Here is a 24283-nt window from a genome sequence, read left to right as displayed (position 1 = left end):
TATCCTATGTTATCCGAAGTGGAGCTATACATACAACTGTTACTATTACAACACTGGCAGTCGATACCAGGTTTGAACTTTGAACTACTAAAGACATGCGAGTACGAACCGGCGACGCTTCTATCTTCTATCTTGCCATCCGATGCTTGCCACTGTAATACTCCTCAAATCGCCTAAAGGTTAAACGCCGCGCGACTGAGGTACAGATTGGATTCGGGTACAATGCCACACCAATAGAGTATCATGCCTACAAAACCGGCACGCGGTGTACGCACGGAAGATTAAGTATAGAATTTGTCGTGAAAGTATTTCCGCCTGCGCAGAAGCCTTCACCAAAGCTACAGACAAAACACTAAGGAACTGATGGACTATTAGAAACACCGAAACTAATAAATTAAAGGTAAAACAAGGAAAAAAGGTAAAAGAAAAGTGAAAGTGCCTATGCTACACCCAACTCTCTTCCAATTTCCGCGAGGCACGCAGAAGCTAGCTCACGCGCGTCAAGCTCCTCTACATCTGGAGACTCTGCATTTGTAGCAACAAGAGATACCTTCCCCGGCTGAGGATCAGTTGCCGGTAGCGAAGAGCCTCCTTTCTTCATCCCACCATCGGAGAAGACCGGAGCCCAAGCTACTGGCGGCTTCCGGGGTAGAGCGGCAATTTGACACAAGGGTGTGTAGAGATGGAACAGATGCGCTTTGTTGGATCGCTTTGACGCTTCCGCGAAAAGCTGTGGGGGTGACAAGTTCGCTTCCACACCTATCCAATAGAATAACTTAGGATGCACCCGTAAACGAAACCAAGAAACGACATACCCGGTTGCTCGGAACAGGATGCCGACGGGGATGGAGAAAATGCGGCCCAAAGTGAACCCGGCCAAAGGCGCAGTACCAGCAGCTTCTTGAGGATGTAGACAAGTTCCTCTTCACGTGCTCTGCGCTAGAATTAGTTCACCGCATTCATGAAATACGGCATGGACCATTACCTTGGAAATGGATAGCTCCCTCGGAGCATTTCATCGGCAAGATAGGAGACAAGAGTTGTACGGCAGCGATGAAGCAGGATAGGAAGGGTAAGTGTGGCGATACGGCGCCTTAATAGCTCCTCATCTATTTACAGGTTAGGCAATAGCTTAAACAGGGGATAATCTAATGTGCTTACCTTTCACTAAATCTGAGCCAATGAGGAACAGGAGATCCAGACACCAATACGCGAACCGTTCTCGTGAAGTGATGTCGACATTCATTGTAGATCCGACATAATCCACAGCTGTATTCTCCGACGACGAAACAGAACGAGGCGTTAAAGAACGTTCATCCCATGCAGAGTCGTCAGTTAAATAGAGAAGGCTTCCCCGATGAAGCGTCTTCGCAAGCTGAATGACAATCTGGTCCGATACACGACTATCTCCAACGAAAGGCACAACATCCGTTTCCAGGGAGGCGACGAGGGAAATGTCGAACATTTCTTCCGCCTCTTGTTCTTCCAGCGATAAACTTTCTGCAATCCGACTAATAAGACGAACAGTAAATATCCAACACGTAAGCTACGATTTGGATTCGGGTATAGAGAAGGGCTTACCAATCGGCAAGGATTCCGCCTCGGAATACGTCTATGATATGCCGCCAAATACCTTCAACTCGTTCATTCGGAATCTCTACTCAAAGCTGAGTCATCCTGTCCCAAACATTTCATACATTAAACGCACCTTTCTCTGAAGATCTCAGCATCTTCGTGGACTCTTTCACAATGAGCAAGAAAGATGTAGTGGCAGTCTTCCATAAAGGGATATCGCTACCATACTTAGAGGGGGCGGGACACTCGTACTTTAGCTTTATTGGAACAGCGAATGCCTGAAGAAGACTTCATCAGCAAGGTAAAAACTCAACGCCAGAAGAGCATCACTAACAGAGAAAACAGATTCGAGTGTCCCGTCCGCATAAATGACTTCAACTTCTTTGAATCGGAGGAAGATTTCCAAAAGCATTGTCGTAATTTTCTTCGTCAAGCCGATATATGTCACACGTTTCGACACCCGCGGGTCTTTTGATGGTCGAGCTGGATCACCTGCAGGACCATGCACATCAAACGCACCGAGATATGGTAATGTCAAGATCTCCGAGAGATCACGTAAGACTAGCGAAGAAGCCCCTGCCACCGACAGATCCACGTCGTTCATGGCACCGACAACAGTAGTCTATTTCGCCAGATGAGTATGAGTGGAGATACCATGAAGGCCGACATACCTGCACTAGAGTTAAGTCGTCGATATCTGGTCGATAGCTCGGTGAATCGGGATAAGTTAGGACTCCTGAAAAAAGCAACAATAAGCTTCGCACGGTTGTAAGCTATAACGAAAAAACTTGCCCTTCAAAATTGCCATTAAACGAGTGAGTTGCTCTAACTCCCATTCACAGCCCTCTTTCTCTTTGCTCAGAGTACGTGTTGCCTTGATTGCATCAACGAAAGCAAGCAGACTATCTTGGTCAAACGGTATAGAAGTAGGGCCACCACCAGTATAGCCTGGAAGAGGAGGTCGAGTTCTCCTCAGTACAAGCTGTCCCATATCATCACATGCTGCCCACGTTCGGTGCCATACGACCTTCACTCGTTCGGCAACATCGTCCGACGATGCATGGGCAGCTTTGACGGCCTTCTCTAGACACCGAAGTGCCGCTGTGCAGCTCGATGCAGAGTCAAACATGAATGAGGTTTGGATATGCATAACAAATGTATCCCAAACGCGTTCGAACGAATCTAAGCGAATGAACTTGCTTATAAGGAAATCGTTGAATATGGACCCGACTGACTGTAGCGCGAGAGTCTTGCTTTCATCCCAAGCCTTCACTATTTCAACAGGAGGACTAGGAGCGCCTGCGGTTGCAGACGATGGCAAGGACACTTGCTTGATCGCATCCGAAAGAGACTCCAGCAATGGGAACGTCACTTTCCATAAGCAGTCATCCCAGGTTTTGAGACTCAGCGAGTTTCCATAGAGCTGCAAGGCACGAAAAAGTGTCTGAATAGCACCGACACGCACTTCAGAGCGAAGGTCCGTACACAAGCCCAACATTTCTAGGAGCAAGAGCATCCAAAGGGCATTATATTCCTCCTCTCGCTCAGAATCCTTCCTTCTTGTCTGAATGGAGTCTGATACACCCCATAATAGGCTACCAGCTGCCGTCAGAGAAATGTTGGTATCAGCTTGTCGGCCAAAGCGGCCAATCGTGCTGATACATAATCTGAGATGTTCGGGTGACAATGCGGACAGCGAGTCACAGACCAGCGTAAGAGACTGGAAAGCAATCCTGACCAGTACCGCACTGCCTTTGTCGGGAACGGAGACAAATTGAAGAGGTGGCGGTTTTGACACACCTGGAGAGACAGCTGGTGAAGAGACTACACTTTCCGGAATACTGGACATGGAGGCAGGAATAGGATCGCATGCACTTCCGAGCATGTCAAAAATGGTTTCCCATCCCACCAGCAAAGTATGTCCGGCAAACTGCAAGATTTGATGCAGTGTCTCAAGGCCCATCTTCCGAATTTCAATGAGCGTTGTCGTATTTCCAGAAACTGGGTCAGGGGCAACCTGTTCCGCAAGAACGTCAAGCATAAGACATTGAACAGCAGTCTTTCGCTCGTCGGAAGGTCCGATATTTCGCGGGACGATGAGCAGAATATCGTCGAGAGTTCGTGAAGCCTGTAACCTGATCGAATGAGGAGCTATTCTGTTCCTCAGGACGGTAACTAAATGCCCCATAACGACTGTCCAGGCGATATCCGGAGACCTGGATGTGAAGCGTAGAATATTCAGTCGTGATATAGCTCCAAGTTTGTTTATACTAAAATCTCTAGACCGCTGTTCATGATTCAATAAGAGTCTTGCTTACTAAGAGGCAACACTTACCAGTGTCCGCGGCAGGTGAATGCCGCTGACGCGCCTTCTATGTGCGCTCTCGGTGGAAACAGAGGTAGTCAATGTGGCGAGGCTTTCCTCGGAGTCAAGCTCCACCGAAGAAATCCCAGTGACCGACTGCATCTCGATCATTTCAGCGCTTAACTTACATAGAGCAGACACGAAGTCACGGAATGCAGGATCCTCCAAATTCTTTGAGCTATCAAACAAGCGCTGGATCGCTCGTTGAATGTTCTCGCTATCCACGTCTGCCAGAATCACATGTCGAGGCGGAGAGGTAACAGTGTTTGTCGGTTGGCCGGCTGCAGAGGTTGAAACAGACCTGCTGGTAGGACTCACTCCTAAGCTCGTCGTACTGGGGCGTTTTGCTCCTATAGGCTTCTGACCCTTCGCAGTTAGGACGTATTCTGCATTCTGTAGCGCCTCGAATATCTGATACCAGGAAGATCTGAGGCTCCCAGCGAGGAATAGAGCACTGGCAATGAGAACTTTCAAGCAGGCCATATTGCGTTCCGACAGACCCGGAGGTGAGGACGGGCCTCCGGTAAGAGAACTGAAGCCTTCTTGTAGTGCACTTGAAGATCGCGGTGTTGGTGGTTCAATGTATGTATCGAGGCTCGATACAACACGAGAAGGGATGGCAAACTTCGCAAGGCTGGTCAGGAAAGCATCTCTCGGGGTCGTGAGACCAAGCATCCCAGCGACATTCGCAAGGTTCTGGTATGATTGCAAGACATCACCGAATAACTCGTCGGACAAGTTTGTCGCGATCAGGAATGAAAGTGCTGCCAGCAGGCCAGGCCAACCGTTGTCGATCATTCCGTGCACAGATCTTAACTGCCTTGTTGAAGGCTGATCTTCTGGGAGGGCTGAAACATCGAGAGCTGGTGGGGCTTTGATAGTCGTCTCGCCTGCTGCACGCGACCGTTGGACGACGATAGTATTGAACAGAGGTAGCGTCTGTGCAGCAAACCCTTCGGATATGGACACCAGACACTGCAGGGCTAAGAGATAGATGTAGGCCTCTGGAATGGGAGGCGCATCAGCTTTATCTAACTGATCAATGCTACAGGAACACTTCAGAAATATTTCATTTCCAAGAAAGTCATAGTCTCACCACTGCAACTTCATTGAAGAGTTGACCAGGTCTAGTCCATGCTCTACACCCATTCTGCCCACGACATTTGTGACCGTTGCGCTTGCCGCGTTCGCCACCATACCTGCGACAGTACCAACATCGAATCCATAACCACCGGCTCCTACAGAGGAGCCCTGATCTGAGTGCGAAGAGACTCCAACACCGAACATCTGCGAAGAGATACCGAGTAGGGCCGGTTTCTCCGTACTGAGTCGATTGAGAACAGACACGAGCGAGCCAAACAGCTTAGTGCCGCCCTCCTGAGAGTCATAGGACTCCCATATGTGACGCATTACATCAGGATCATTGCAAAGGCTAAGAAAGTGTGCCTATTAGCTAAAGTACAGTAGCATAAGAAAAAATTGTAAAAACTGACCCTCGTATAATTTCCATGGCTAGAACTCGCATCCAAAGCGGCCGGGGCTGTCCATCCGATGATCCAGATTCCGATTCACCACCAATGATCTTGATGAGTAAAGCTAAGAACACCTCTGCTTCCGTCACGAATTCGTTCGAGAATTGCTTCAAGAGAATGAAAACGACGCGAGTTGACCTCAGTGTCAAGGGGAACAGAGGTTTGTCGGACAGTAACTTCAACAGAAGAGGGCATAAATGATGTTGGAGGAGAACTAGTAATTCGTTATGTTGCCTGAAGAGGTCGTGGTAGTTGGTCAAGACGCTTTCAATCAGTTCGAGAGAAAACGTCTTCGGCAAAGAACCAAGTCTGAGAAAATGCGGTTTCTCTGAGTTTGCAAGCAGGCAAAGGTCTTCAACGACAGAATACGCATCCAAAGCCGAGGGTCCAAGGTTCTTATGGGTCCCATCTGGAAGGACTGTCTCAGTAAGTTCGCTTTGTGAGAGATCGTCCTTGCGATCTTCGTCAACAACCTTGTCAATGATAAACATGACGAGTTGTCGAAGTGTCGCCGCGGCAGTGGAGGAGACAACTGCAATACGCGACTCTTGCATTTTGAAGCACAGCAGGAGCGCCTGAACCGAAAGTGTTAGAAGCTTACTCAAGGAACACGCGGAGTGGACTTACGTCTCCAAGTAGCTGTCCATGGATTGCGGGAAAATTCGTAATAAGGGAAAGCAAGGTTTGAAGAATACGCAGTTGGATATCGACACCTTGACTCATGCACTCGTTCATCGTTGTCACGATAGCCGGAACGGCTGCTGGCGGGACGGCATGCAGTGCAATGAGACGTTGCAGGGACCCTAAGGAAATCGCAATAACTTTCGCATTTTTGGTGGCACATCCCATAAAGACTGGACGAAGAAGGTCGTCCGACTGGGGTCCATCTACCAAAGTATGAGAAGCGAAGGGTAGTGGTATTAAGTTAATATACACACCGTCGGACAAGCGGCCGGCTGTTTGGTCGGGCAGGTTTCGTATGATTGTTATCGCTTTCTCAGCTGCCTAATTATTATCGCGAGTGAGTTTATCTGTACATAAAGTGGATTGCGAGGAGCTTAAGACGAGGTGCCGTCACTTCAATTATGCAGTACGTGTAATTCCAACGCAATGACGCCGTAATCCACCGTAACCGCCACAGCTCCCTGCTACATGATTCTATATGATTCTATATGAACACTTACTTCGCGTACGTCCGCATGCTTTCTACGCGTTTCACTGGCCAGGGACTTGGATATAATAGTCAGTAAGACTCGCCGCGCAATTGCATTGGGCGAAACGCACTTGAAGTTCCGTCACCAGGAAGGTGATAGAACTCATCGTAGTAGTTCAATTTATGAGTACAGATAAGATATACTTATCAAGAAAGCAGATTAGTTAACATATCAAAGCCAGAAAGACCGCGCACTTGCTCGCCGTAGGAACTCAGCAACGCGCTTCCCGACGCGTTCCACGTTAGCCTATGTGCACGTGATGTATCCATCCGGGAAGGCATTTCTCACGACTACAACCCACTGATGGAAACCGAGTTACGTTTTGATTGCGGACACCATATAGAATTTGATACTCGAATGGCGAATACATATCCCCAGCTCGTAGCATTTGATCTAGAGTACGGGCATTCTTTGTACTACCTACCTTCTTATTGACTTCCGTCACCAAGCTATACCCTTTGGGACCTGTGGATCGATTGTCATGTCTCTGGTACGCTCCGCGCCACGTATTTCTAACTTTCCATAAACAATTAAGCATTCCCATGAGAACTACAGGCCCACTTAGACGAGAAGGAGACGCGATAAATGAAATCTTAGATACGTACGCTATAAGAAACTCCCTTCTTGAGCTTGAGGACTAAACTGACTTATCACAAAAGTTATGACCAGACCATCAGTTTCTATCCTGAAGTTGCATCCGTCTTACATAGACTCAAGTTTGCCGATGCAAAGATAGCGGCATGCTCAAGGACTAGTGCGCCAAAGCTGTAAGTACATAGGACGAAGAAAATACATCGAATTTTCATCATTTATTTATTTTCTGTGTCAAGTGCACGGCAGGCCTTGAACTTGCTGTTAGTACCACCATCGAAGGCGGAGCCTGATGAACTACCTAGACGATCCATAGAATATTTTGACGAACTTGAGATATATCCCGGTAATAACATAGCCGCTCTCCATTTCATGGTGGTAACCAAATATCGCTAGGTTCAAAACTTCAGCACTTTAGGGAACTACATAGAAAGACCACGATCCCGTATTCACAGATGGTTCTTTTCCTTCTTTTCTATGCTCTTTCACATCGCAGTCTAACTTTGTTGTTACAATAGCTATTTTTTGATGACGAGCACCGGAACAAGGAAGTTGAGAAACTGGGTATGTCTAATTGCTGTGTGATGTCAATCTTAGGCTAACAGCAACCGTTGCAGGTGTGACGTTCATATACGTCCCGCGCGGATTAGATGAGAAGGTGTTTGAAGCCGGACTAACAGAATGGCGACGGCGCCACCTTGTGCCCGAGCCAGAGTCCGAAACAGCAGGAGATTGAAAACATTGCGACCCTTTCCTTGCACGTTGGAAAATTATTGGTGCTGGTTTGTTACTAGATGAAAGTAGAACGTATAATAGATATCATGAAGGATCCACATACATCCTCCAGTCCACGTGTTTTCATCACCTAGACCTCGCCTATACCATACCCTTTCCTCGAGGCTTGTGCGCGCTAACAACTTCAGCAATATAAATTGAAGCGTGCCATGGAGTTATGACCTCTCTCAACATGCAGCTCCCTCACCGACTGGATCAGGATACCCACGCCAATCGCAATTCACTTGCGCCGACCGAGTACTCGTCCAGACATGGAAGACAACGCATTGCCGGCGTTAGATCCCGGGATCTATATCATGCGAAACGTCAAGAGTGACTCCATGATGGACTTGTCCGGCGGAGACAACAAGAGCATCATCGGATTTCCGCGACACGGGCTTGAGAACCAGCAGGTTTGTACGCCAAACTCCGGCGAAGACTGAGCGCATGTTAATCCCCAAGCATTCACTCGGAATTTAGTGGGAGTTTGGTAATCTCGGGGAAGGCTGGTACATTCGAAGTGTGCATACAGGAAGCTACCTTAACATTGAGAGTGGGCTGGAGGATGGCTTTCCCGTTGTGGCGAATGGGTTCCCTGCCTCGTGGGTAGTTGAAAACGAACCGGGAGAAGAGAAGGATGTCTTTCGGTAATTGAAACTACTGGTATTCATTCATGAGTCGAGTGGCTTCTCAATTCGACCCACACCCACTGCTAGGATCTCATGGCCGAACACACGGTATTCGTTTGACTTGGATAGTGGCAGCCCCATTCCGGGGACAAAAGTGAGGCGTTTGTCCGCACCGTTTTCTCACTTTCGACGTCCTCATGTGAAATCCACGTAGGTAAACCTTTGGTCTCGAATTTCTGGAGCGCGCCATCAGTTGTGGCAACTGGAGCGGTGTCCAGAGCAAGAAAAGAAACTGGCAGAAGTGGCCACATTCACGGAAACAAATACCCCCGAAACGACTACAACTACGACCACAACGACAACGGTGACTACTACGACTGTGGTGACAAGGAGAGGTGCGGTAATAGATGATTGAGGTGTTTGACAGAAGCGTGTGTTTATTATGACTTTGATGCATTATGGACTAATTATGGAAATTCTCAATTGAGTTTATTTTATCGGCCACGCGTGAAACAAGCGAAAGCTCAGCGCCCGAACATCGGCCTCGACAACTTTCGACGAAAAGCTGCCGCGACGGCATTCGATGGTCGAGACTCTGAAAGCAGAAATTCTATCTGGATTTACATGGATCACCGGCTAATCGCCGCGGTGACAAGAGACCTTATGACCCGAGTCGTAAATGCATTGACACAGATCCAGTCAGATTTAGACATGTTTATGAAGGGATGTAACATTGCTGCTATACGCACGCTTCGACTAATATTGCAGAAGGCCCAACCAATCTTCGATCGTCCCTCTTTCGATCCAGATGCAACCTTGAATGCGCACTATCTCCTGTGAAGGGACAGGTATACGCCACCAGGACACTAGAAGGCAACCTCCCCGCGATTCAAAAGAAGTGACTAAGGCTTCGTACCTCCCGGTTCGGAAGTTCACCACTTCCCTGGCAGTAGGTGGATGCGAATTCTCTTCACAGATATTTGCCACTGACCTGGGCCTCCTGTCAACTATATTGCTTGACCGCCAATACCTCTTGCAATTACGCCCAAATGGGAATGAAGAAACGTGTTCGACTAACAGGTCCCGCAGCAAGATGGCCGTACTTAACCGAGATGCGACACACTGCCAGTGGCTCATAATCAATAAACAGACATATATTCATATGAAACGAGGTCTCGACTGACACGTTTTCGCCGCAACCCTCCATGCGCCCTGAGTACAAAGGCAAACGACCTCGGCCGCGTGGATGCTCTTTAGAGAAGAAAATTCGTCAAGTATTCGTTCAAGGCCACTCACTGTGTGTGGATCGCTTTGCTCCCGCTGGCTTCTTCAGGCCAACCACAAAGCGGAAGGCAATTTAAAAAGGCAGGACGCAGGGCGGTCTGTCGAGCTAAGGCACACTCGGGCATTCAGCTTTCGTTAACTCTTGTTCATCTTCGGCTCGTCTTCTTTATAGTGAGTACTCCCTGGATGCTCTCTAAGTTTGAGTTTCAAGCTCACATGTGCCCTTTCAGGACTTATTATAATGTCGTTCATCGTTGGATCGGTTTACCTCCTCGTTGATACCCAGAATCAATGGCGCCTCTTCGTAGCAGGCAGTTCGAACGAGACGAGCAACGCTAACCGCACGTCAGTTGGAACGCTTTACTATCCGGGCAGTGATCTCAAAAGCAGGCAAAACCTTGGCGTCCAGCCGCTCTCTCTCCCAGCTCCTCCCGTGCTTATCCTGCATCTAGTCAACCTCCTCTCGAGTCTCCACTTCAAATCCGTCAGCTCTCTAGACAACCACATTGACAGGATCGTTAGCGGAGGGGATACGGGCCTTCCACCGAGGAACGAGAGCTATTGGTGGTTTGACATTCTCTATAGACTCCACAACGGTGGTATCGTGCACATCGACGCGGCCACGTTGGCACAGAGGGTTCGATCAGAAACCACGAATGCCTTTGCAATCCTTCAAAGGACAGGAAAGAGTAGCTACGTCAATTTGTGAGCGCGTTCATAGAAAAAAGTCGCTTTGATCCCCTTCGGTTCCTATTCCGCCGTATTTGCGTTGAGCGCATAATCCCTTTTCCCTTGCATTCTCCGAATCTCAGCACTTCTCTTTCATTATGTCAAGCAATACCCTCATCCGCATAATCATCTCTGTATATGTCTGCAATGTGCAATGTTTTGTATTTCTGTTTGGTTTCTTCAATTAGAATGTAACGTCTTGTAGATAATGGAATTTCAAACTTACAATCTTATCAGTTAGCTGTTCGGCCGCCTATGACGATCTTGTGATAAAGTTTCTGTGCCGTAATCCCGACCCTCTTCTGCTTCTGAATGAAAGTGCGTTAATTCTATGCTTATTGTTTGACGTTTTCCTGCTATGATATACTAAAAATATCTGCAATCATAAGACAAAGTACTGGGGTAGAATGATTTGCCTCCGTTCAACTTACAATACAACTTCTTTGTCCTCACCATCCATCAAGCGTCAAGACTGTCCATAGAAATGCTCCATAACTTGGCCAACATGCGTCATTGTAAGAGTAAATATCGGATGCGTCGCATTCTTGTTTGGGCGATGACTCAGTTCCACTGACAAAGCAACAGAAGGATACGATCAAAACGCACGAGACGATCTCCTGGCCCGTTGACATATATCGAACCGCCTTCTTCTTCTTTCCACGTACGGGCCTCGACATAAGCAGATTTGCGCCAGTCGTCGAGTGGATCGTCTATATCAGTCACTCAGCCACTGAACTGGTCTTTCCGTGAACCTTTCATGACACGAGGAGCATACCATCTTTTCGCTTCCACTCTTTTCGGAATTTCTCCCGAATATCATTCGATGGAGAGACGTAGTGCTGTGCAGTAGATAAGCCCGCAAGCGAGTAAAGTGTATGATAGGCATCCGCGGGTCTGTAGATGGAATTTATTAGAGCAAAATAAGGCCATATTGAAGAACGGCTACTTCGGTGGTTTGTCTCGCAATCCGCCAATAGGGTGCTGTGCAGCATAAAGGATGTATTCTTGTAAGCCCGGGCGGTTAAATATGTCATCTGAAGGATAGAGTCTATTACACAAGAATGACAAATTGACGGCAGCTTGCGAACCTTCGACGTCCGCCCATTGTTCATCGTCTCCGTCTTCCTCGTCTCCTTGATGTTGTTGCTGAGGTATAGGAGGGTGTACACCAACACCAAGAGAACGTAATAAGGCAAAGCATCCTCCGACCCACCATGAATAACATGCATCAACGAGCTTATTCGTACGACCCTTAAATCCGCCAAGCTCAACCTCCGTGCCCTGCATAAGTGATAACCAACGCGTAAGCTTTCGTAGATTTATCGCTCGTTTTCGCTCCACATCTTTGTTCATGAGTGGACGAAGCAGCACCCAGCTCGCTAGAGCACAAAAGGTATAACCTCCATGCGCCTCGCCAAGCGGAGGACGCGGATAATCAAGCAATGTCTCCAAAGAAGCTGGCTCTGCGAAGAAGTATGGATGACTTGCATTCGAGAATCCACCCTCATATGTTTGAAGTGATGCAATGAAGCTCGCTGTGCCCTCGACCAGTTCCGGAGTCAGCATGTTAAGGAGTGTCGCCACACAAAGAAGGCAGTAGATTCCACGAACGTCCACCTCGGAATCGCGCGATACGAGAAAGGACCCGTCTGGCTGTTTAAGTGACATAAAAAAGGCATATAGCTTTTCTCTATGAAAAGAGTATCAGTTAGTAGCTGGGGCCAGAAAACATTGACATTCAAGATTTTCAGACATGTATAAAATACAAATTTGACAGAAGTAAAGCTTAATAATAATAATAATAATAATAATAATCAACCTCAAACATACCGGTTTATTTGGTCCCATCCGCCACGTGGTCCTGGGCGGCCGACAGATGCAAGTGCACTGACAGCAGCATAAGTTGGCAAGAGATGCGGGAACTGCCCCGGCCCGCCTCCGAAGCCTCCGTCGGGATGCTGACATGCCATTATAGTATCTATACATCTTTTAACGCATTCAGATTTACCAGTATTCTAATGAACTTTATATGCACCTACCGTTGTTTATTCTGAGGATCCAGGTCTGCTCCGAGGAAGTAAAACCCTTGTATAGTCCAGAAGAAAAGCCATGGCTGGCTCGCATCCTGGCTAACAAATCTCTCCGGGAAGCCTTGACTAAAATTTCGGACCAGCCATTGGAGATGTGCGGCCTTCTGGAGTGCTGGCTTTGGGAGGTTAGGATCGGGCCGATGATGAGCTAGTATCTCTTCTGTTCGTCGTTGCTCTGTCGATGTTTCCGTTGGATAGCCATCAATGCTACTGAACTTTACAGACATGGTGGAAAATGAAAGAGAACAACATGGTGAACAGCGTTACATTCCAGATCGAGACGATGCCGCAAGCTGGCTAATTGTTCGTTTGCTAAAAGTCCATCACGTGCACTTCACCTCGCATTCCATATCAGGAGATGACATCGAGTGCATATTGCTGTATAAATGTATAATTATTACGTGGAATAAACAAAGGTTGACAATGTCGATCTAACTAAAAACAAGGAGTAAAATTGCTCCTTTGAAGGACTTTTTCCCCAACCCATACAGCTTCTGATTAGAGAATCTACCGCAAACCAAAAGGATAAGTAATTATGTCGTCCGTCTGAGCTAAGAAGGTAGATCCATTGAGACACTCTTGCAGCTCATATAAATCAATTTTATCCAGATCTACAGCGCGAGTACGGCCATATCCGCCCAATTTGAACACCTTGAAGATTTGCTTACGTGAGTTGAGCATGCTGATTAGTGCGTTAATGCAAGTATCGCGGTTTCCCAGAATCCGTAATGACCCAAGACAAAGAAGGCGAAGCCCAGGACAGATTACATGGTCTTCTATGGCTGGAGAGGCATCCGGTGCACTGTTATTGCTTGCCATGGTGAGTGTTTGGAAAAACTGAGTTGAAACTGTGGCCCCCGAAATGCGCAGTTGCAGGAGAGTCGGCAATAGGCGAATTGTCGAGATCAAAACATCCTCTTCAGCGCCATAGTCGTATAACTCCAAATATGTCAAAGGAGGTGAGGAGCGCTGAATAAAACGAAAAAGTATTTCTCCGCCACCTTCATAGCGTCCATATTCGTAGAATAAGACAGCTAGAGAAGGTAAAGTCATATCTTTGAGGACAAATGCAGATGGTCTGCCAGATTCAAGTTTAAGCTTCTGTAAGTTACTTGAGACGAACATGGTTTCGTCGTTTTGTCGAATCGTCAAATCAGAGCTTTTGCAATCAAAGCATGCATGGAAATCCGTCAAGCGAGGAGCAGACTTGAGAAACTCCACGCAGGTATCCACTGCCGCACTCTCGGTGCACTCATCCTCGAACATGAGCATGCTCGGTTGTCTGAGCGTCAAGATCGGATCGTCGCCCGTTTCCAGTGTGAAGTTACCAAGAAGCGTCAAGCGCTCTAGACTTAGCGAATGAGCAGTGCTCACATGAGCAACGATCGGAGCTCCATCATCCGAATAGATAGACACGTGAAGGGCAAGAGCCGTCAGCATAGGCATATTAGTTGCGCTTATACCTTGCAAGTGCGGAGAAGGCTGTAGGCCCGTCCATACGAAGTCGACATCCCTCCAGCGAGATTGCTCGGAAAGCAAAGTGGTAGTTATATGCTCAGCTACACGGCGCGAGTCCTCTTGAAGCCCTCTTGAAAGATAGCAATAGAAAGTGAAATTGAGAGGCGATCCGTTTGTTCTTTCCAAAAAGGTATCGAAAACTTCAAGGATTGTTATCCGTAGCTTTGACTCTTCACCGCCATTATAAGTAATACACAAGAACGACCATAGCTCCCCAAGTGATAATGCCACTTCCCGCCACTTCTTGCATACATGAGAAATATAGAGTGGCATGAGGAATGGAGCTGAGTGCCGTTGCTTATATTCTATTTCCCGTCTTTCTGGCAAGGTTTCCAGGAATATCTTGCAGAGCAAGTCGTGAGGTAGTCTGTCCATTGTAGTTCTGAGTTACTCCTTGTAATGATATGCACGGCTCCTGCAACACGAGCCGGTAGTATAAGAGATCGAAGCGATTGCTACATTGCACTGTACGCCACTGCAACTGGATTAACGGGATAAAGGTGTTTGGTGACTTCCGCATAACGCATCAGTTACGTCGCGCTAGTTAACAATGTTACGTATTCATCCACTGCAGAGGTAAGACCATACCTTGTGAAGAGACGTTACGGTGGTGGTAGTCCCGGACAGAGAAAATTTCAGAAATACCAAGATTGAGCACGTAATACATGTTACGTCATCTAAATGTGTCTTCAGACCTTCTTCACACGCAAACAATTTCTCTGGCAGCGCCACGGTTAACCAGTCAATTTGCTTTGATTCGTGACTCAGGCATCTCGTCCCGTGCCGGGTGTATTCGTAAGACTTTCCGCGGTAATTTGCTTTTCTGGACTGTACACGTCATGCCTCAGCTCTCGGCGAAGCTCATGGAACAAGATCTAAAACGGCGTCGATCAGGAGTAAATATAAATCTAACTTCTCATGTATATACTATCGGAATTTTGCCCGCAGACAGATCACCTGCACCGTCCCCCAAATGCATATCACCAACGATCCTCTTATTTCCCCCTCTGCTTCAAACCCAGCACTCATTTCTAGCAATGTCGACGAGGCAACCTCCCTCCTTGAAAAGCCAAACGAGCCCCTCTGGTATCTTGCATATGGTTCAAACCTTTACTCCGCCGTTTTCAAGGCAAGACGCAAAATCACGCCCCTCGAAGAACGTCATGTGCTCGTCGAAGGTCTTGAGCTGACATTTGATCTGCCTGGTATCCCTTATCTCGAACCGCGATTTGCAAATTGTCGTTTCTCTTCGGAGTCAGAACATGAGAAGAACAAACGGGATTTGAATGGACCTTGGACAGGCAAAGGTGCGTTGATTGGTGTGGCGTATCTCGTGACACCAGAAGATTTCGCTCGTGTCATTGCAACCGAAGGTGGAGGTGCTGGGTACAAGATGGTTTCTGTCAAGGCACAAGTTTTTAGGCGTACGGGGAAAACGACATCTTCTGATTCAGACGTTGGACTGACTGGCGAGACGGTGCATGCCTTCACGCTCCTCGCATTGGTTGAAAGAACCAGGCAATGCCCAGGACAGCCATCCCCACGTTATCTCACACTCATCAGGAAGGGTGCAGAAGGTAGTTTAGTGTTTTGCATCTGTCAATAATTATGCTGACTTTGATGAAGAGCATTCACTTCCTCCTAGATATCGTGAATACCTCTCATCATTTACACCTTACTCTCCTACCACACTTCGCCAAAAAGTAGGCCGAGCAGTCTCGCTTGCAACGTGGGTTCCGCCAATGCTTGCCTTTCTTCTCCTCGGCCAGGTCTTTACGCAGAAAGATGGAAGCCACCCCCAGTGGCTAATCAATGCAAGGCTGCGAATATTTAAGAGCGTATGGACCACTTACGATGGAATCATGCAAAAGCTTTTTGGGGATGGAGAGCAGACTGTAGCACTGGAAAGCAGTGATTCTGTACCGAGCCAACAAAAGTAGAGTTATCCGTCTGGAAGGAGTAATAATCAAGTAGACACCTGCAGGACTGTTTGTGCCCGTAATAGTTGTACTCAATTCATTGCCTTGCGCAAGTGCCCGGCACATCAGACAGAGGAAGCGAGAGATGCCGAGTTGACTGGAAGGCTGGAGGAAATGAGGACAAAACTTGCGCAAGTCATGCAGATCTTTGTTACTAATGTCAACTAGTACATAATTAGATGAATTCCTACAATTTTCATGATTTACAGTTGTATTTGACAGAAAGATCATTTAATTTGAAAGTCCGAACACTGCGCAAGTCTTGGGAAGTGCTCTGACCCACTTCCCAAGACTTGCACGGATGTGTTCTACATAAGGTAAGAACTCAGGCACATCTCACCCTCCCAGATCTTCCCACAAGGGTTTTTCTCCCCCATGCCGACGCGCAAGTCGCGCAAGGCTTAGAATTGAGTGCAGCTAATGCATACTATACACAAACCCATGTTCTTAGTCACTCATCAATAGTTATACCCAATTGGTTAATTTAATTGTTCTTTGCATCCATACCAAACATAGTTTCAACCTGGCAGTTGTAGATAATGTATGAATACAGATCCTACAAGTTGTTACACATACTAAACTGTATGATATAGGACTGGTATCCTCGGCAAAGCTTGTATGAATATTTTGCAGAGAAGCTCATTAGGAAATTTGTCCATGTTGGTTAATTGTTGAATCGTCCAATTACTGGATGTTAGAGTTCGATGGTAATATAGGTTCCGCTCAAAGTCACTGTATACAAACTCAGAAAGAAGCAAGTTCGAGCACCTGCAAAACTATGTATCTATCTGAGTTGAATAGTACTTGAAGAGAAAGAAATATACTAGCAAATTCACCTTGTACTGAGAGGTGTGGATGAAGGGCAATGCAGACTTTGACAAGTGGCGCAATACAGTGCCCATATATATCCCTACAGAGCCTTAAATTTCTTGCAGCATATGCTCCATTTGATCTATTAAGCAGTATATAGCATTTAGCAGCAAGTAACTTGTCTAATTGGGAACATACCATACCATAAAGAAATGATTCTATGCCTGGTTCTCTTTGTTTCACTTGGCTGTATTCTTTTGAAGACCAACTATTCTAACCTACAACAAGTCCAAAATTTACTAGTGCTAGTGCTACACTTCCTGCTCATACCCTTCATCCCAAACATACTCATCCTCACCCTTCTCACTAAGCTCGATTTCCTCACCTTCACCATCGACCTCACCATCCTCCTCCGTATGCTCCGTAACCGCTCCTCTACCCTCTCCTTCCGCCTGGCCTCTGTCCGTGAGCCGACTTTCGGTCCGAGATCCATTAATATTCGCGCCGAGCGGAGAGGCACGTAAACCAACGCCTCCACCACTCTCCTCAACAACAACATCCATCCCTTCTCCACCAATACTCTCCTGATCAATCGTAAACATATCTCCCGCCTTCACATCCAAGTCCACTTCTTTCGGTGGAACAAGCAAATTACTCTCGCCAGACTGAATCCCAGAAGTATCACTCGCAAAAAGATTCTCCAACGCCTCATAATTAATCCTTCGACTATATTTCGCGCTTTTCTTTATCATGCTTCGTACGGCGTCGACGGCTGTGAGACCTGCGGGTGTTGAGGAGTCTCGTGGTTTGTTATCCGTTTTTCGTTTCTGTTAACAATTAATCGTAGAGATTTTTTTTGTTTAAAAAAAGAGAGAATGGTCAGAACGGGAAACGAACCTTGCGCGTCTTGGTAGGTGCCGATCCCACCTTCTCCGCCTCCTTAGCTACATAATAACCCACTCAGCAAAACCCAACAACACAACTTCAATCATCTATAAGTCTACCATAACTCACCAGCTAAAGCCTCCAAATAATCCTTATTCATCTCCACCCACACCCGCTCTTTAATCTTCACCTCTTCTTCACTCAAAAGAAACGCATCGAGTTCGTCGTCGTCTAGACCGAGAAGTTCGTCATCGCCTGTGAAATGAGATTGTCGACGTTGTTCAGCTTCGGAGAGTGCGTCTGTTAGACGTGTGCCTTGCGGGTTGTGAAGGAAATCGTTCATTTCAGATAGGAGTGCTTCTTCGATTGGGTCGTCTTCTGAATTCTCCGGCTCGACTTTCTCTGTCCGATCGGTCGAGGATTCTCCGTTTGCAACGTGTGTAGGACTTGGAGGCGTGTTTTGCGTTGTATCTGCTGTTTCTGGCAGGAAGAGCGGGGCGTCGGTTGTTCCAGCGAGAATACCTTGGTTAAGCAGTTGAGGATCGATGGGTGGTCTAAGTTCATCGGGTTGAACTGGTTCAGGTGTTTTTGCTTCCGCCTCAGGAGCAACTGTACTCTCCCGATCATCTTCCTCAGAGCGTTTCCGTTTCCCCTTCCTCTTCCTCCTACCTTTCTCCTTCTGGATCTCCACCTCGGCCTCTTCCTCCATTTCCTCCTCCTCAGACTCGCGTTCCAACAACTTAGCCTTCTCCTTCGCTTCCTTCTCTTTCCCCTTAATAAACGCAGGAGGGTCCATCTCATCCTCAAGCCACACAGTCCTAAAATCCGCAAGCGTCAACGCCCCACTAGGCGTATTCTTAAACTCATCCAACCGTTTCTTCAACGTTGTATCCGCAATCTTAACAACCTGTACCACCTCCTGTACAGATCTCCTAAAATTATTCATTCGGGCTGCTAGGAGTAAACAAGCACCGCAGATTCCTGCTGGTCGACGACCACGGGACATCCAGTCTCGGTCGAAACGCGCGACGAGGCGGACTGCGTCTGCTGCTACTTTGGGTGTTTCGTCACCGAATTCGAGGAGTGCGGCGAAGCGGGCGATGTAGTGTGATGGGTCGACTAGAGGAAGGCGGAGGTTGAGGGTTTGGACGAGTTGTAGGAATGTATGTCCAAGGTCGAATACATTCACCTGTAATAATCATAAATTTGAGTATGCCATGAGTTGTATGATTAGAACAAGACATACTTGCAACAAGTCAGAGAAATCAATAAGCATGTAGTTTCTAGTCTCCTTCTGTCGACACGCGATATAAAGACAGACAGCAATGACGTTCATATTCTTCCGTCCTTTCGTAAATTTATGTTCAAGAGCCAGAGTATACATGCGAATTGCGGCTGTCTGGACGACCTCCGAGAGACGCATAAGAGCTCCGACATTCCGGATCTTCCTGCTTGCTAGAAGGACAAATTCGTGAGGACTGAATCGTCAAACCAAAAGTGGAACTTAAAATATACCATTATCGATGGTTTGTTCACGAGATTCAGAAGTGTTCCTCTTCCCATACGGACCTCCCATCCTTGCATGTGCTAAAACATAACAATAGTAATAGCAATAGCAACAAATAAACATTACTTGGTGTCAACTTCAACTTCTCGAGTACAGACTAATTCCAACAACTCACTTGCACCCTGCCCTACAAACGACCCCTGCACTATCGCCGCGCCACTCGACGACTCTCCAAACACAACTTCCGACACGATCGCATTCTCCTCAACGACCGTCCCGCATCCAACACAGAAACCATTGCCCGCTGCTGCATCGTATTCTATGATCGTTCCACCGCAATCACCACACACTGTCTGTTCGAATTCATTTCAGCGATGTTACCCGCAGTTAGAGCAAATACTTCGAGAAGCGCACCATTTTCAGTCAATAAAAAGTTAATAAAGATATCTGAGGGAACAGAGGGAGAAGTAGAACTAAGAATGAGATGCTTAAAGCCGGAATTCGAAATGTATGCGTGGGAAACACCTAACGCATTTTGACTCAGCTGCTACCACGTCAAACTTTAACTTTAACTTATCCCTTTCATTCTGCTACACAAAAAAGAACACTATTAACGTTTTTTGAGTGAGGATTAACGTTAGCCCCTGATGGCCCACGAGTCAAGACTAACAAAGGCAAAAACAAGCTCGAGTAATAAACCCGAACGGTACGTTTTTTCTCTCAGTTCTCACTGTTCCGAAGTAACTTGCTTACGTTGACTAACCAGTCTTCAATCGATTTCGGCTGCATCCGCTGCGAAAAAAAACTCAAAAGCCTCGCGCACAAGTTCATGGATCGATATCGCTACCAGTGTACCATTAAAAATTGCTCTGGGGTGGTGTATTTGCGATGTTTCTCGTCAACATCCATCTTTTTGCATCCTTTGGCCTCTCAGTGAAGCCTACTGAGACAATGAACGTTCAATCAATTCATTCGTAAGTCCACTTTCCTTTCGCATACTAGTTCAACACATTAATAAGGATTTAGGATGAGCGTGCTAGAGCTTTCCAAGTGATCCTCTGTGCGACTATTCAAGGGTGACCCCACCCAGTTCTTGTCTCTGACTGTCCAACACCAGCGCTAGCCGATTGCGTACTTGACGAAAAATCGTAATTCTGCAAACCTGATAACTTTCTGAGCTGTTTTGCAGGACCTTCCATCCCATCGGATCTTAAACTCAGTTCCATGAGTCACCATGTGGTAGGCTTCAGTGATTTCGCGACATCGCCTTGTCGGTGAGCAACGTCAGCAATAGGATTAGCATATTATCGTACTGAATTCATTTTATCAGTTCGAATGCTTATGAGTTTCCAATAATTTTTGCAGTCATCGTGACTGCACCCTGTCTCGGTAGTGAAGAGTCCCCTTGAAGCATAGAAACAGAGCGAGTCCATTTGTGAGTGACGTTTCATTCCCTATCCCGGTGGTGTGTTTATTAAATATGAATATAAGATGTGCACACCAGGTGTTTTTGACCAATCTCACCTTCCGCGGAAGTGTACGGATCTTCTAACTTGGAGAAATTTACGATGGCTGAGACTCTCTACTACTGTTGTCTCGCACATAATCTTCTTGATCTTCGTTTCTGAAGGGTACTCGGATTATGAGGAGGCTTGACTGATCTCGAAAGATCAGCAAGCCAAAAGCCGACACCGAATTGGGCATCGCTTTTATATTATTACAGGGAGAACGGGGCCTTTAGCCGTACAGGAAGTGCGAAACAGAGAGAAAGTAAAGAGGAAACAAGAGATACAAATACAGATACAAGTACAAGTACAGAGCAGGTGGAGGACAAGAACTACTGGCGGAAAGTCGAGGAAGGACTTAGTGGTGCAGTCGCGACAGCGAAAGGTAGAGAAAAACGTGCCGAAAGCGATGAAGGGCTATCGCCGACGTTGTTCAGACGCCCGGTAGTCGTTCAACTCGCCATTGCATCGGAGGACACTGTCGGGTTGCTGATATGCATCTCGGAAGACTCGGATAAATGGCGGATAGCGTTGGAGAGGCAATATATAGCAGGGAGCAGACGCTCCGCTGACCATGGTCGATTTCAAAGTCTGTGGACACATTACCGACACCCGGACTAACAAGACAGACACAAGAAGCCAGGTGGACGAGCAGGCTGACTTTGCAGTTCATAACCGTAATCGAGGTGTGGAATGATCTCTTGATCGTACGCATTTTCCTCTGGACGGCTGTCGAGATGAACGATTGAAACACAAGGCCCCTAGGCTTGGTCGGATATGGTCGTGACGCTCAAGACTGTATGGAACGGCTTCTTTTGGTCACGTCCATACGAACTATCTAGCGCTTTCTGTCTCCTCATCACGATGGGGAGTTGACAATCGTGAGACGGAGTGTGACGGAGGAAGAGATGGAGGGCTGGGAGCCCTTGACCTTCTTCCGCCACCAAGGATGAAGGAACCCGAAACATATTCATCAATCTCGTCCTCGTCCTCACCCTCATCCAGAACGTCCATCAATTCGTCCGGTGCCTCCTCTTCCTCCATCGTTCCCGGAAGAACAATTACGAGGGATCTATCAAACGATTGAACGTCTTCCGACTGCGCACGGGGCGTCGAAATCGGTGTCGAACCGACCGACTCGCTTTTACTTATATGGCATTCGGAATGCTCAGTCGATAGCTCCGGCGTACTCCGGTTACTATCGAACTTGAACGTATCCTCGTTTGTCAGTTCAGACTCTGGCATCACTGGACTCCAATCCCATGCCGGAGGTGTATCCCAGAGGTAATCCTCCTCTTCTTCTTCCATTTTGATCTGTACGAATTCAACCGCAATTGCCGGAGAATCATCTATCGTTGATCTCACAGGTGCACGATCTGGAGATGGCGACCTCGTCGTCCTGTTTCCCTCGTCGCTTCCCGAGTTTGCGGGACCATCGGGAAAAACGATGCTGCGCGATGGCAGCTGACGGACGTTGGTCGCACCAATCGTGTTGTACAACGGTATTGAACGTGCGTTGGATGGCCCCGCAACGGCCTCCTCACTAATGCGCCGCCTCTTTATTGGCCTATTCTCGTCTTCTTCGCCATCTACGTCCTCGACTCGGCGCTTGCTGCCTGCCCGGACAGCACGACCTCGAGTAGTCGTCCTTGCAGTTTTTCTGCGGGTCCACCCATGCCCGCGTTTCTTGCGAGCTTTCGGTTTGGGAGGAGGTGGGAAGGAAGCATTCGGAAGGTCTGGACCTTATGTCAGCTCAATGCTGCATTTATGTATGGTGGTCTAACTCACCTTCACGAGAATTTTGCGGACTTTCGGTGGAAGATCCTGAGGCCTGTGGCTGGCTATCAAGGAGCTCGGCTGAATAAATATTTTAAAATGAGGAATTTTGACTCGGAATGAGGAGGGAGACTTACCATTTCTTGTATTTTCTGTTTCGACGACATGCGCAGCTTGCACTGTCTGCGTATCAGAAGATCTCGATCCTGTCGAGGAGGACTGTTCCTCTCTGGTAATGAAAGCTTGTAGAGCACCGTGACTACCCATGCTAGTGCTGAAGGCATTGGTATGAACGTTGGCGGAGCCTTCAGCTTCGTTGCTAAAGACGACGGTACTGTCTCGACTGTTTGTCTGGATATTTCCTCCAGAATGCGAATCGCGCGAGTCTCTTGCTTGTGTTGTCGGTGCTTCGCTGTTGCTGGTTGCTTCGACGTCTGTGTTTGCACGCCGCTGTGCCATCGCGCGAGTGAGAACCATTGTGTTTCTATTGTATACGTGACACGCTGACGGGGGAAGTTGTTCCGAGGATTTGTTGTCGTGTGGGAAGTGGGGATGTGTGGGCAGTGGGGTGTGTGCGCTGACTTGGTTGACTTTGACAGCCACGCTCTTTATATGATTTCACGATATGGTCTGAGCGTCATCAAGACACATCAGTACAAATCTAATTATCTTCGTTATCCATTGTCTTCTAGGCCTAATCATTGCCTAAGTTTCAAGGGCGGATATTCCCGAGGCCACGATCAGTGAGTATTCAAGGAAATGCAGTGCAATTTTTTAACGTGCATAGTCTGGTTATATTTTTCTTTTCTCCTTCTCTTGGACTGCCTCATGCTTTACCCTGATCCTGTGGAGAAGAATGGAAAGGAAGGGGGGTGGGTGGGAGGTTACAGATTGATGGATTGGATTATCTGCAGTTTGCATGACTCTTGTTCTTTCGTAGCCGAATTGTCGAGTCTGAGGTATGCTTCTGGTCAGGAGATACTGTCGTAAGATCCGGACCTTGAACAATACAATTGTACTTCTCCCTCTTTTGACTCCTCGAACGATCTAGGGTTATGGCGCCGAGGACTCGTACGGCAACTATTTGTTTTGGCTTTATCCATAGATTTTTCTTTAGTTAGAAAGTACTTCCGTTTGACGTTGAGGAGTCTGTCAGCAATTTCTTGTGAATGGCGTGCAAGTCCCTTGATGCCTTCTCTTAATCTGGGCACTCCTGACTCATTGTCCAAAAGGAATAAGGAGCTTGTACACGGACTAAGCGCAACGCTTGAGCCTCGCGTTTTGACATTCAATATATTCCTTTTTCAACCATGAAACATAAGAAACTCCCGGTTCATCCTCTGTCTTTGACTCATTCCCCTCTTTTCACTGCTAAGAACTTTATGCCAACAGGCGAATAACAATCTACTGGAAGGAAGAACTGGACAGGAAAGCGGGATCAGTGCACCAAACGGATATCGCGCTCATTCTATATTTAGAAGTTCACTTTTGGTGGCTCAAAAGCGTGGGAAAGGAAGTTG

At 47.3% G+C, this 24283-nt stretch overlaps 10 protein-coding genes across 10 annotated transcripts; 5 read left to right on the top strand and 5 right to left on the bottom strand.

The window, feature by feature from the left end:
* Positions 1-299: 299 nt before the first annotated feature.
* Positions 300-6882, bottom strand: FOMMEDRAFT_142756 (uncharacterized protein). The gene is made up of 16 exons (XM_007270251.1): positions 6757-6882; positions 6657-6701; positions 6411-6477; positions 6100-6359; positions 5434-6047; positions 5037-5372; positions 3911-4985; positions 2368-3862; positions 2247-2311; positions 1910-2197; positions 1709-1853; positions 1582-1657; positions 1162-1511; positions 986-1109; positions 816-934; positions 300-759 (listed from the first exon to the last, which is right to left on the bottom strand). Exons 1-16 carry the CDS (start codon positions 6790-6792, stop codon positions 440-442), a joined length of 5415 nt encoding a protein of 1804 aa, XP_007270313.1. The 5' UTR covers positions 6793-6882; the 3' UTR covers positions 300-439.
* A 161-nt stretch (positions 6883-7043) lies between these two features.
* FOMMEDRAFT_113020 (magnesium-dependent phosphatase-1) lies at positions 7044-8127 on the top strand (the record flags this gene model as incomplete). The annotated part of the gene is made up of 8 exons (XM_007270250.1): positions 7044-7084; positions 7136-7176; positions 7242-7287; positions 7346-7453; positions 7517-7623; positions 7674-7735; positions 7796-7841; positions 7895-8127. 8 exons carry the CDS (start codon positions 7044-7046, stop codon positions 8011-8013), a joined length of 570 nt encoding a protein of 189 aa, XP_007270312.1. The 3' UTR covers positions 8014-8127.
* Positions 8128-8286: 159 nt separating this feature from the next.
* FOMMEDRAFT_148689 (uncharacterized protein) lies at positions 8287-9520 on the top strand (the record flags this gene model as incomplete). Its single annotated transcript, XM_007270249.1, has 5 exons — positions 8287-8464; positions 8532-8698; positions 8730-8788; positions 8895-9075; positions 9169-9520. Exons 1-5 carry the CDS (start codon positions 8324-8326, stop codon positions 9518-9520), a joined length of 900 nt encoding a protein of 299 aa, XP_007270311.1. The 5' UTR covers positions 8287-8323.
* Positions 9521-10205: 685 nt separating this feature from the next.
* Positions 10206-10815, top strand: FOMMEDRAFT_148688 (uncharacterized protein; the record flags this gene model as incomplete). Its single annotated transcript, XM_007270248.1, has 1 exon — positions 10206-10815. The coding sequence occupies one exon, from the start codon at positions 10206-10208 to the stop codon at positions 10671-10673; it is 468 nt and encodes a 155-aa protein (XP_007270310.1). The 3' UTR covers positions 10674-10815.
* A 104-nt stretch (positions 10816-10919) lies between these two features.
* On the bottom strand, positions 10920-13010 carry FOMMEDRAFT_113019 (terpenoid cyclases/Protein prenyltransferase; the record flags this gene model as incomplete). Its single annotated transcript, XM_007270247.1, has 7 exons — positions 10920-11069; positions 11125-11237; positions 11300-11403; positions 11469-11587; positions 11640-12383; positions 12524-12679; positions 12733-13010. 6 exons carry the CDS (start codon positions 13008-13010, stop codon positions 11160-11162), a joined length of 1479 nt encoding a protein of 492 aa, XP_007270309.1. The 3' UTR covers positions 10920-11069; positions 11125-11159.
* Positions 13011-13290: 280 nt separating this feature from the next.
* On the bottom strand, positions 13291-14676 carry FOMMEDRAFT_160580 (uncharacterized protein; the record flags this gene model as incomplete). Its single annotated transcript, XM_007270246.1, has 1 exon — positions 13291-14676. The coding sequence occupies one exon, from the start codon at positions 14674-14676 to the stop codon at positions 13291-13293; it is 1386 nt and encodes a 461-aa protein (XP_007270308.1).
* Positions 14677-15274: 598 nt separating this feature from the next.
* On the top strand, positions 15275-16346 carry FOMMEDRAFT_113015 (uncharacterized protein; the record flags this gene model as incomplete). The annotated part of the gene is made up of 2 exons (XM_007270245.1): positions 15275-15878; positions 15928-16346. 2 exons carry the CDS (start codon positions 15275-15277, stop codon positions 16239-16241), a joined length of 918 nt encoding a protein of 305 aa, XP_007270307.1. The 3' UTR covers positions 16242-16346.
* A 1055-nt stretch (positions 16347-17401) lies between these two features.
* Positions 17402-20391, bottom strand: FOMMEDRAFT_160578 (uncharacterized protein; the record flags this gene model as incomplete). Its single annotated transcript, XM_007270244.1, has 8 exons — positions 17402-17917; positions 17988-18034; positions 18105-19164; positions 19222-19430; positions 19491-19562; positions 19658-19835; positions 20236-20274; positions 20338-20391. 8 exons carry the CDS (start codon positions 20389-20391, stop codon positions 17402-17404), a joined length of 2175 nt encoding a protein of 724 aa, XP_007270306.1.
* Positions 20392-20706: 315 nt separating this feature from the next.
* FOMMEDRAFT_160577 (uncharacterized protein) lies at positions 20707-21608 on the top strand (the record flags this gene model as incomplete). Its single annotated transcript, XM_007270243.1, has 3 exons — positions 20707-20756; positions 20813-20871; positions 21157-21608. The coding sequence occupies 3 exons, from the start codon at positions 20707-20709 to the stop codon at positions 21606-21608; spliced, it is 561 nt and encodes a 186-aa protein (XP_007270305.1).
* A 213-nt stretch (positions 21609-21821) lies between these two features.
* FOMMEDRAFT_160576 (uncharacterized protein) lies at positions 21822-23222 on the bottom strand (the record flags this gene model as incomplete). The annotated part of the gene is made up of 3 exons (XM_007270242.1): positions 21822-22723; positions 22776-22844; positions 22901-23222. 3 exons carry the CDS (start codon positions 23220-23222, stop codon positions 21822-21824), a joined length of 1293 nt encoding a protein of 430 aa, XP_007270304.1.
* Positions 23223-24283: the final 1061 nt, after the last annotated feature.

Source organism: Fomitiporia mediterranea, assembly GCF_000271605.1.
Source record: "Fomitiporia mediterranea MF3/22 unplaced genomic scaffold FOMMEscaffold_12, whole genome shotgun sequence".
NCBI lineage: Eukaryota > Fungi > Basidiomycota > Agaricomycetes > Hymenochaetales > Hymenochaetaceae > Fomitiporia > Fomitiporia mediterranea.
Note: the sequence above shows the minus strand (reverse complement) of the source record. Positions and strands in the feature narration are given on the sequence as shown.

Excerpts from the sequence above, each read along its gene's own strand:
- FOMMEDRAFT_142756 (XM_007270251.1), bottom strand. The coding sequence starts at position 6,792 with ATGAGTTCTATCACCTTCCTGGTGACGGAACTTCAA. Across the intron at positions 6,478-6,656 it reads AGCATGCGGACGTACGCGAA|GCAGCTGAGAAAGCGATAAC; the intron begins GTAAGTGTTCAT and ends GATAATAATTAG. Across the intron at positions 1,854-1,909 it reads CACTCGAATCTGTTTTCTCT|GCATTCGCTGTTCCAATAAA; the intron begins GTTAGTGATGCT and ends AGTCTTCTTCAG.